The sequence below is a fragment of the Strigops habroptila genome, chromosome 10 (assembly GCF_004027225.2).
Source record: "Strigops habroptila isolate Jane chromosome 10, bStrHab1.2.pri, whole genome shotgun sequence".
NCBI classification, from domain to species: Eukaryota; Metazoa; Chordata; class Aves; order Psittaciformes; family Psittacidae; genus Strigops; species Strigops habroptila.
In genome coordinates, this window is record NC_046359.1 from 20,435,281 (window position 1) to 20,447,521 (window position 12,241).

The window sequence follows — 12,241 nt, forward strand, 5'->3', positions numbered from 1 at the left end:
TGGCCTTTATAATGAAGTCAGCAATTTTGCATTTAGCACCACTATGCTCTACAAACCTTAACTTACTGCTTTTCCGTGTGTGATCTGTCGATGAAAAATGACTGGACACTTGGATGGGGAGGTGTGGGAGGGGAGTTTTTTTGCTGTTTGGCCAAGCTATTAGTAGTAAGGGAAATAAGGGAAGGTTCCTTGGAATCCTGCCTGCTGCATGTGACAGTGCAGCTTCCAGCCTAGTGCTGGAAACCTGATTAATAGAGAATTACTGTCCATTAAAAGTGGGCAGATGACTGGAGAGCCAGTGCTCAGGTACCAATTCGGTAGAACTATTAAGTTCTCCTTTGAGATAGTTTCTGAGCCCCAGGTGTATGGTCATGTTTGTTAATATAAGCTTATTTGAAAAAAAAAGTTAAACCACTCATTCTTTGCTGTTTTTCTGATATAATAACATGCTGTTTAATAGGAAAGGATTGACTTTGCAGCTTTACAAACGTTGCAGCAAAGTTCACATCTGACAAAAGAGTCTTTGAGCACAAAAATACACATTTTTAAGTGAGCCGATGGCTTGATTTCTGTCCCTACTGATGCTAATAACAGTGTCCATGTCTTATTGCTGCTTAGTGTTCATTATAAGGGAAAATATTTTTGACATTTTCAGTGGAGAGGCAAAGGGTTCTGTAGTGTGAAGACTGTTTCATAAGCTGTGTATTGTGAGGCATTTTGGCAGGGGTACAAACTTTCTCACTCTGTGCTATATCTGTTCTCTGTATAAAGAGAAACTCAATCCCTAGGGCTATCAATCTGTCATCTTACATCAGCACTAACCTTACTGCAAGTATTGGGTGCATGCAAAAAAAAAAAAGTGCTATTAAACCTTTGCAGACAGGAGTATAAAACATTAAAATAGGTGCGTCTTCTGTTTACTTCTCTCAGAACTTCTCTTCATTTAATTCTGACGAGCACATTCAGCTGACTCAAATTCATTCAGCCTGTTGTTTGTATTATGTCGTAAGTCTTTATTTTGACAATGTTACCTTGCTCAAGAGCTTGTCCTGCTAAAGATTTTTTTTTTTTACTCTTTTTTACTTATTTATCTACTTACTGTAAAACCGTGATGTCTTTGAAGATGTATTGCTAACTCATAAGGAAAGTATAGAGCAAAAATTATATCGTGTCAAATATTTCTGTAGGCAAATTTTGTTGTATTTCATGCTTGCTCCTGAGGATCAGAGTTGCTTAGGAGCATGAACTTTTTTCTGCTGTTGTTCCAATACTTCAAAATAACTTTAGGATTAAAACCAAACAAAACCAACCAACCAAAAAACCCCAAACAAACTCATAATCCTGGTATTTGTTTTACCTTGTAATATGAGCATGTTAGGAAGATTTTTAGGTTCACTTGATGAATATGTCATTGAAATAATATAGAAATTTCTAGTGTAATTTTGGAGGTTCTTTCCTAGTGGTTAAAACTTGGAATTTTGTGTGGTTTTAGCCTCAAAGTGGGGGTATGATGACCTTGCCACGTTAGAGACAGCATTTCAGCTGAACCCTCCTTGCAGTTCAGGTGGTCTGCGTTCTGTTGTTACAGTGTTGCAGTTGGCCAATGGCAAAATAAATAAATGGGGGAGCATCTGTGCTGAAACGTACAAGTTTGTAAGTTGTTCCGTAATACTTTGTCGTCTTCATTCACGTCTTTATAAAATAAAGTGACATTCACAGTGGAGAGCTTACACATTTGATCCCAGGAAGATTTTATGACATCTGGCATATAAAATTATCTTTTATTCAACATGGGTTTGATAGCTGCTTAGTTTCTTATCTGGATTTCTCTTTTTCTCATGGAAGACTATTAAAGTCTACTATTTTAGCACTGAAATATGACATCATTAGTAAAGGAGGAAAAGTAACCATTCAGTGTCTCTATAGGCTGTAAATCTCCTCCTGTCTTGGTATCATTTAAACTATTTCAGTTTGGGTTTGAAGTGAAATGAGTTTTAGACCTTCTTACAGTACTGATGCTAGCTTTTATTAATGTTTGTAATATTTGAGATTTTCTAATGGGAAAGTGCTTTTTTAATGGAAACTGCAGCTTAAAGTAGCCTTGGTAATAAATTTTCTGTTTATGGACTCAGGTATTACAAACATACGTTCAAATTCTAATAGAAAACGTGGTAACTGTGCTTCAGAAAACTTCTCCAAGATCTACTAACTAAATGTGTAAATTATTAGAGATGGTTAATGTATAGCCAGCATCTACTTACACAATTAGAGCAGAAATTAATTACCTTCACTTCCTGTTGGAAAGGGGAGAGTTGAAACAGCACTCAAGGCTAAACCCACTACTGGGTTTAGGTAGTCACAGCTTCATTAACTTAAGTCAAGTTACACCAGTGGTTAATTTTGTGGGGACTGTGATGCATTTAACATAGGTCCCTTCCAGTTTATACATACTTGATTTCTCAGTCATGCACTCGATCGAGTTTGAGTGTCTGTTTTGTACCTCTTTGAAGTCCTTCTGTGGTCCCTCTTACCGAAATATCCATTTCACAGTCTTTTAAATGTATTCATCTTTGTTACATCCCCATGAAACAAAGCAATATCTTGTAGTTAAGAAATGTGTTAAAGATGGTGTATCAGTTTGATGGACTTCACAGAGGAGGTTCAGAGCAAAGAAAGGATTTCATCTCAGTCATATTCGTATCTGACACTGGATAATGTCAAAATTAGACCATCCTTCCCTTGTGAAATAGAAAACCAACTGATGCAACATTTTCATAGAGCTGCTGGATTTTATAATGATGGCAATTACTGAAGCTCTAACCATTACCTATGTTCTTAATTAACCTTCTGGTTGGACCTGCAGGTTTGATAACGAAGGGACCACAAATAATACTTGCGTACAAGAATTGTTTCATAAATGTTATGGATAGATTTCCATTCTGTTTGTGGTTGCATCTGGCCTTGGTATAATTTAGGACCTAACTGAATAGTTTAACCATGTTAATTTTATTTGTATTGAGGAGGGCTATAAAACTTGCTCATCCCTCAGGTGTAAATTATGGAATTCAATCTCACTGTGAAATTCAACTGTCAGAAAGTCTTGAACACTCTTGTTTCTTCAGGTGGGCAGTTTTTAGACTTTTGCCTTTTTAGACATTAGATATTTGAAGAAGTCTCTTGCATCTCCTTTCAAGGGACTGTATTCTGTAGTTTCTGCCTTTTCATATATGTTTCAAGTTGTTACCTGAGATCATGAGGGATTTCAAATTGTTGTCCATTTTTTTAGTTACTTCTTATGAGGTAGTAGGATGGATCGGCTTTCTCAGGTCCCGGTAAAAGTAAAGATATGGATAAAAGTGAGCTGAGCTGATCAGTTTTCATAAAAGATTTGCAGGACTTTTTAGTTTGTTTGTTTAGTTTTGTTTGGGTTTGGGGGTTTTTTGGTTGGGGTTTTTGGTTTGGTTTTTTGGTTTTTTTTGTTTGGTGTTTTTTTTTTTTTTTTTTTTTTGGTTGATTTCTTTGGGTTTTGCCTTTTTTCTTTTTTTCTCCTTCATAAGCAAAAAGTACCCATCCTAGAAAAGATACATAAATTTGTCTATTAAGAAGTTTTTAACTTATGTTTTTGTAATCAAACTTGTGTGCATGTTCTGAAGTGTAACAACAATTGGAAGGAAAATATAAAAATCAAGAAAGGCCGATTACTTCTTGTAAGACTTAAAAGGAAATTCATGCATCTCAAGACAGGACCAGTTACTCATAGGTTATTCCTGACCAATGTTTCTCAGGACAGTTTATAAAAGTACTGCAGTGATGCAAGTTATCCATCCTCCTAAAACAGTCTATTCTACTGCCTTTCTACCTCTGCCTGAGGTATCATCTGGTGTTTTGCTGCAGACAAGAACAAAAAATGAATACTCCAAATGGTGAGGTCCCCTTTTGTTCTTACACTATTCAGTGAAATTTGTCCCAGTGAAGCTTGAAATTCAAAACTTTTCAGACACTTGGGGGACTGATCATTGTGTATTTTAACTGCTGCAAAAGAGCTTGTGTGAAATTTTTGTCTGAACTCTGTCATATGTTCTGATGAAAGATCCTGTTTGTTCCCAGACAAACCTCTTGTATTTGTCTGCTGGCTGAAACATATTTTTCTAGTAATGTTAAATGTGGAAGAGTAGATTATGCCTGGCAATATGTGTTTATCATTGTTTGTTAAGTCTGTAAGAATAAGCAGTATGACTGGGAAGCTTAGAAGTTGAAAATAACATGTGGCACTTCCTCTCAAAACCTCACTATTTCTGCTGTTTACAGATGTAAATATTGTCATGCCACTGCTACTTGAGAAATGTCACTTCAATGTCAGAAAGTGCCAAACCACCAAAGTGTGCATGCTCAGACATTTTTGTACATTCAGAGAAATTAGATAAACCACTCCTGCATCTGAGTACTTCTTGGAGGACAACAGACTGAAAGCGTTTGAAGAGATAGACGTCCTGAACAATGTATCTGACACAGAAGCAGAGAAGACATACAAAGTTATTTTTACCCCTGGTACATTATTTCAAAGCTGAGCATAGGGCAAATGGAACAGTCAGGAGGATGTTAATGAGATTCTCTCATCACGAGGCCATCCAGTCAGGGGATTGTATGTAAGACTATCTTGTGAAATGATAAATACTAATGAGTCCATGCTCTAAGACAGTACAACAGCATGGTAATTTTTTTCTGCAGAGATGACAGGTTGGAAGTGTCCACATAAATACTTGTATTTCCTTCTCCTTAAAAACAGCAGCATTCCAGCCGTTAAGTGTTGCACATAAAATGCAGTGCAGAGCAGAATTCTGCTAGCTGGAAGTGGTCTGGCTTTGTGAGATGATTATAGCTAAATGAATTGCCTACATTCTTTATCTACTGTCTTATTCCTTCTGCAGCAAATATGTGATGGTTAAGTATGTCTTCATCAACTAGTATGTTTTTTCTCTTGGCTGTGGTGAAGCAAGGACACTCTGAACAAATCTGGTGATAATAATCCAGGTTGGTTTAGGTGCATCTTGGCTTCCACCTCAGCAGAAGCAGCAAACAGTTGTAGAGAAATTGCGCTTGCACTTTCTCAACAGAACATATGGGCTTTTTGTTTATTAGCTCCCGTAATAGTATAGTAGGCATTGTCCTTTTTCTTGCAAGCTAATGAAATGTAATGGTATGTTGTATGTAGTTTTCAGATAGTGCTATATAGCTACTCAGTCGTCTAGTTTCCTCTCTATCACTGCATCTTCATTTTGGTAGTAAATGTAATTTTCATAAAATGAGATCAATGTTCTTCCTTGTATGCAGAAATTAATGTGCCATAATAAGAATTTGCAGTACATGTTTTGATTTTGTATGGCCATGGTGGTTTTCACATTGTATTAATTTGTAAAAGATTATTTATCAGTATTGAATGAGATACTAACATTTAAATGTAGTCTTGTAATGTATCTTTACACCAGCTATCAGAAAGATCAACAGTTTTATTCTTTTTAAGAAATATATAGGTTAGGTTCAGCCATTCTTTAAATTTCAGTGTTTCTACAGTTTTCCTTTTTTGTTCTAGTGGTAGAAGCACCAACTTTGTAAAAGTAATGGTTTAAAAAAGTCCTGTTTCATTTTCACAGAATCAGCTTGAATTTGTTTTTCCTCTAGGACTTCTGAAGCTGCTTGTAATTAAAGAAACAAACAAAGAAAAAAAAAATAAAAAAAAAAAAACAAAAACAAAAACAAAAAACCCCCACAAAAAAAAAAACCCACCAAAACCCCAACCCTGCAACAACAAAGAAAATAAATCTCCCTTAATCCTAGATACTATCTATTTCACCCGTCCTTAAACCTGAAACTTGCTTAATTTGTCCTTTGAAAGGATGGGGATTCCACATCTCTACACATCTGTTTGGTTGTTCATATGACAACCTTTTCTAAGCTGAACGACTGTTACCACAGGTAGTGCTGTCCCTTTTCTCTCCAAAACTCTTGCCTCTCTGTGTTCTAGGATTTCTTATTTGTGTACATCTTGGTTTGCGTATATTGTGCACAAACAGAAATACATGGCTGTAATTGATTAGTGTCTGCTAGGATGTAATGAATTCTCTTGTGCCTGTAACACTTGCTGTATTATATCTCGGGAGAAAAAAAACCTTGGACTCACAGTCAGTTTTCTGTTTGGTATCTCTTTGAGATGCTTTTCATCAGAACAGAATGACTGGTTAATTCGTATTTCATATAGATGTGCTTCATTTATTCTAAAAGATACAGTGTGTTCTGTTTGTCTTAGTGATTTTTATGTTACTGCTTTTGGAGCACTTATTGCTACAATTAATTTTGAATTAAATCCTCAAAAATATGTATGACTGCAGATTTTATATAGGTTTTGTGTTTTATCATCGAAGTTAATGAAAAAATTGAGTAGAAGCAACACCAGCAACCAGTCTGAAATGTCCGTTCAATTGGAATAGAGCAATATAGATGATGTAATGGGGAAACTAACTTTTGAAGAATTAAGACTTAAATCTCCGTAATTAACATAGAATAATTAAGTGGCATGAGAATGAGAGAGGGAAAACAGTGTCTTTGGTAGAGAAGCTATATGAAGGCAGTCAAATAAAAATTATTTGCCATAAACTTTTTAAATGTTAGAACGTTTTTAGCCTTTTGCCAGCAGATATGGTGTTATGATCTTGATCTATTCCATAAGGTACTTCTGAGATCGGTAAGTTAAATACTACGCTACATATTCAGTAAACGTTTACAAACCCCACCAGCTTTCCAGGATAGAGGAGCTGTGTTAGTCTGAGGGTTTGGGGTGGAGTGTTGTTTGTTTGTGGCTTTGGTTTGGGGTTTTTTAATGCCCTTTTCAAATTTTGGCTGTGCCAGGTTAGGAAGGATCCTAGTTCTAACCTTTTTTTAAGAATGCAATCCAACCAACTGTATTTGAGGTTATGTTTCCTTAGTAAGGACAGATGGAAGAAAGGCTCTGTACACACACAGAAATGAGCAACTGCAAAAGTTGTTGAAGTTCTATGAAGTACCTGCAAGAGAATACTGAAGAGCATGGGCTTTTTTTAAATTGAAATTGACCTGAAATAGAAGTGGGTACTCTGATATTTCTGTAGTGTACATACTCTTTTGTCCTAAAGCAAACGAACATACAACTAATTTTTTCAATACGGACTTTGTCTTTTAGCCACTTGGCAAGTACTTTCCATCTTATGTGTGATTTGTGCTATAATCACCATGATTTTATATGCCAATTGCATGAATCTGTGTGGCAACTGGAACTGAAGCACTTTCATTCATCACCATCTTTTAACAGAGGTCAGCGCAGTTCTACTCAGTGTTAGCTTTTCTTTCAATTTTAGGCAACCAGTGAAGGGAGAAAGGATGTGCCTAGGAAGACACAAATGTTGTTTTCTTAGCGTGTTGTTTGTGTGTACAATTCACTTCAATGGCAAAACAGTAAATACAGAAACTGCATGTTAATGGTCTGTTAAATATAGTTAAAATCACTAGTGATTCTAATTCAATTTTTGTTCATAAACATGGGTTTCTACTTGTGTTTTTAAAAAGAGCTAACATTCATTCTCACAGGATTTAGCTTCACTTTGGTACCTGCCTGACATCTTGGTAAACTTAAAAGGAATTTCAGGTAGCAGCACTGAAAACCAGGAAAGAAAAAAGTCTCATCGGGGGGGAGTGGGAAGGGGGAATCCTTTAAAAGATCAAGGCCATGACCGTTCTAAATTCTTTGAACTTATGCTTTTCTGGATTTTCATTCTATAGGGAGTCATAAGGATTGCAGAAAGGAATAGATTTTCAGGGCTATGTTTATTGGGAGGAATACTGAGTCTCATACAATGAGCCACAATAGGCTGATCTGTACTCTCCAGAAGGACTATCATTTTAGCCACATGTTGAAAGGAAATGAGTTAATATTTTCTATCAAAATGTTAGCTTCCTCTATAGAAAATGTCACTTGTCAAAAGCATCTTTTCCTCATTTTGCATAATCTAATAGGAAACACCTTGTTCAAATGCATTCATGCTTCTGTTTCCCTGTGTTAACTGTTGAAAGAATAAACTATTGTCTACTGATAGAAGCAAGAAAGTGGTGGTAGGACATAATGATTTTTAATTCTTGCTGTTAAAACTAATTCCGCATTGGCTTTGAGCAATTTACTTCAAGCTTTTTTGTTTGATGTATAATTTCATCTGTGAGCTGGGGAGGGCAGCAGTAGTTACTATTTCATATGCTAGGAGGAATAAGAAGTGACCCTTTCAAGTTTAACATGGTGTTTGGGATTATTTTTTGTTAATGCTTTAGAACAGTTATCATCAATAAATCAACATAGCTATAATGTGTGGGTGTCTGTAAAGAATATCTTCCAATTCTTGTTCTTTCTGGTCTAATTAAAGTTCTGTCCTGCTTTTAACCTTTCATTTTGTATTTAACTCTGAGAGAAAAGGGCTTGATTAAGGAGCATCCTTCTAATGAACAGACGCATTCTCCAGATATGTATCTCCTCCTGAGTTCCCTTCTTTGTCTTTCTGGTGCTCAAGGAAAGCCAGTTCTCTTATTTGGTTGCCAAAGGAAACTGACTTGTGTCTCTTGTGTACAATTAATTATTCTTCTAGAATAGAATAGAATATTTCAGTTGGAAGGGATCTACAATGATCATCTACTCCAACTGCCTGAGCAATTCAGGAGTGACCAAAAGTTAAAGCATGTTGTTAAGGGCATTTTCCAAATACCTCTTAAACACTGTCAGGCTTGGGGCATCAATCGCCTCTCTAGGAAGCCTGTTCCAGTGCTTGACCACCCTCTCAGTAAGACACGCTTCTGAATGTCCAGTCTAAACCTCCCCTGTATGTTATAGGACAGGCAGTAATTTTTGTTAGACTGGTATGTCTGGAAATGGTTAACAAGTTGTTCAGGCTGGAAGCAAAGATGCAGTTGTTGTGGTTGGTGCTGAATTTTGCTTGTGTGTTGCCCAGCCAGTGGTGGCTTGTTGCTCTCTGCATGCTTCCCTGGAACTCCTCACTGCCTGTTTATCTAGTCTGTACTTTGTATGCTTGATTTGAGACAGTGTCAAAAGCCTCACCAAAGTCAAGGTGAACAGCATGTGTTATTCTCTCCTCTGCTGAGCTAGTCACCTCTTTGTAGAAGTGTATCAAGTTGGTTAAGCACTATTTACTCATCATAAGTCCACACCGACTACTCTTGGTGACCTTCTTGTCAATTCCATGTGTGAAAATGGTTTCCAGGATTACTTACTATATCACCTTCTAGGGATCGAGGTGAGGCTGAGCAGCCTGTAGCTCCCTGAATCCTCCTCCTTGTCCTTCTCTAGGATAGGAGTGACGTTTTCTTTTTTCAGTCTTACAAAGGCTGTGGAGGAATAATTTTGGGAAAATCTTTCTAGTTATCTTTAACAGAAATATGTTTCTTTATATAAAGGAAAATCTACTTACTCTCTAAGCTGTTTTTTCCATTTTTCTGCAATTTGAATTCCTCTAGCAATGAATGAAAAAACGTAACATTATCTTGCATATTTAGCAAGTGTGTATTTCAGTTACTTCAGTTGGTAAGACTGAAGAAAGCCTGGTGAAGACAGGATTCCTAAAAAGCCTTTTCATTAAAAGGAAAGGATTGGAAGCTGCTGTAGGAAGCTTGTCTAATCTCTTCCATAATACAGGAGTGCTTGCTGATTTTTGGCTTCACTATTTAAAATATGTGAGCTAAATCTAATGAGATGCACGTAATGGAGCCATATTTCATCTGTATAGTTGCTAAGTTAAACCGGCAGTATTGCCATGCTTCTTAAACTAAAGATAGGAACTGATACAATAACGGTCCTGTATAAGTACCGTGTAACTCTGCTGCTAAGTTACCCTTTTTTCCTCGAATATGCATCTAACTGCAGCATTGATTACAGTTGCATGTTCACAAAAAGGGAAAATTGACCCCTGCTGAGAGTAAGTGGGAGATTCAGGGTTTTTTTACTAACAAACCATCTGCTTCTGTGTATACTGAAGACATGTTGAATGTTTTCTTGAAGATAAAGTGAAAATCTGAGTCAATAAACAGGTTCTACTTGCATCTGATTCTTGGAACAGAGTTAATTTATCTGCATATTTGATGTGATACCATCACTGGCAGAATTAAAAGTTGTTCTGCTTTTATTCCTCTGTGGTTTATTTTTATTTCAGACTAACTATGATCTTATGTGTCAAGAATGCTTTTGTTTTAGCCATGGATCAAGGCGGGTGGTGGGGATGGTTTCTGTTTATCTTTTTGTTTTTCTTATTACTTCAGCTGTAGCGCTGTGAGCGCTGCTGTAAAGATCAGCTGTGCTATTGGTCAGGTAGCTGGAACCTATTATAATTGGATAAAAATACCAGTTTATAGATAATTTTTTGTATGTAAATATGTTTTGCTGTAAGACTTACAATGGGGCAAAGGATTACTGTTTGAAAGAATTTCCCCATACTTTTAAACTGTATCACTTGGCTATTTTGATTCTTTATTGGCTGGCATTAAGTACAAGGTTATTTATCCATTATAATATATATATTATAAATGCTTCTTCTGGTTTTATATTTTAGGTCTAAAAATATTTGGAGAGAGATAAAGTGGTTCAACAAGTAACGCTCTAATGGATGACAGAGAATTTCCACCAAATAATCTACAAATAGACTCAAAGGACAGTCTTCCTGCTGACTACAGGGTGGAAAGTTTGGCATCGCATTTGGTTTCTTCAGCTGATGAAAATGAAAATCAACTTGACAGTGATGGGAATGAGGTTCTGACCAGTAGTAGCATTGCTATGGGACGACAGGAGAAAGGTGAGCAGGACAGCATCAATAATAATGAGAATATAGACACTCGAGACTGTACCCCAAGCTGTAAGGAGGAGACTGAGAGGAGGTCTGTGAATGTCCATATGGACCCCCAGCTGGAGGAAAAGCCTATTGCAGAAAAACAGCCAGGTGGAAAAAGAAGTCCAAGAAGCAAAAGAAGCTCCAGTAAAAAATCTAAAGGTACTTGATAAAAAATGTTTTTGTTCTGTTTGCTTAAAATAACAATACTGCAGTTCTAATTCTGTGAACTAATAAGCAAGATGTATGTTAGTTATCAGACTAATTATTTTTAAAATTTCACTAAATGTTTGGGGGTTTTTGGCTGTGTGGTTGTTGGTTGGTTGGTTGTTTTTTTTCCTCAGAATTGCTAATAGTCCTAAGTCAGATCCAACTCTAGATGTTTTTACCTTCTGTATTTAAACATTGGTTATGCAGCAAATCGAACGTATCAAGGAAGCACAAGTGGAGGAAACTGTGGAGTTTCAGTACGGAAATTGGGCTGACTTCCAAATCAGAATAGCCAGTATTTCAGGCAGTATGGTTCTGATAATTTGAACATCAAGATCCAGTGTCAAGATTTGAAATCTTGGTCACCAGGATTTCAAACTACCAAATAGTTTGATCTTGGCCTGCTGTTGTCAAAATTTACATTGGTTTTTCAAAGCTTAACAGATAGTCCCAGGAAGTGCATTTTGGGTAAATGAGATGTTCAAAAATGTGTTTCTACCAATTTTTGATGTTATTTCTCCTTTAGATCTCTTAGATATGAATTGGATAAGGAAAATGTAAATGTTTATTACATGTTCTTAGTTGAGATGCTCCTTCCCTTTTTGAATAAGTAGGCTTTGTCTGCATCAACTCTATTATTATATTAGCTTTTCATCATAAAGCTTATGTCCGTAGTGCTGCAAATATATTAATTAAAATCAGCGTGTGTTTCATTGCATAGGTATCTTTTGAAAGTTACCTGGAACAACTGAATCATGCCTAGGTTTTTTTTTTTTTCCCCCCATCTTTTTCCTTTTTCCTCTCCATCTAAAGATTGAGAAGATGGGGAATTTGGCTACTTAAAATGGATTATTTTAAAATACAATTTTCTTGATAAATGGCAAGTCTTTTATGACCTGATTTGAAAACTGATGATCTTAAAGGATTGTAAAATAGGTAAGGAAGAGAAAGGAAGGAACCCTTGTGTTCCATATCTTGCATGTATAGGCAAAATCTAGAATTGTATCTTCTAGTAGAGATAAGAGGATCCTGATATCTGTCATTATAGGGAGAATGAGTTCTTATTAAATGATGCAGAAAGTCATTCAGTATATATTTAAACTGTAGATTTAATGTTTAGAAAGAGA

The 12,241-nt window shown here is 36.2% G+C and overlaps 1 protein-coding gene across 6 annotated transcripts in view; it reads left to right on the plus strand.

Annotated features, from left to right (window-relative positions):
• The window catches only part of CNST (consortin, connexin sorting protein), a 49,555-nt gene that overhangs the window by 3,502 nt on the left and 33,812 nt on the right, over positions 1-12,241 (plus strand). For 3 of the 6 annotated variants that reach the window (XM_030499027.1, XM_030499026.2, XM_030499033.2), the window contains exon 3: positions 10,632-11,066. In XM_030499027.1, coding sequence (XP_030354887.1) covers positions 10,682-11,066 — 385 coding nt within the window. In that variant the 5' untranslated portion in view covers positions 10,632-10,681. Of the gene's footprint in view, positions 1-3,667; positions 4,647-5,799; positions 5,974-7,139; positions 7,345-10,631; positions 11,067-12,241 lie in introns of those variants that run through there. The other 3 variants (XM_030499030.1, XM_030499032.1, XM_030499031.1) reach the window with 3 other exon arrangements.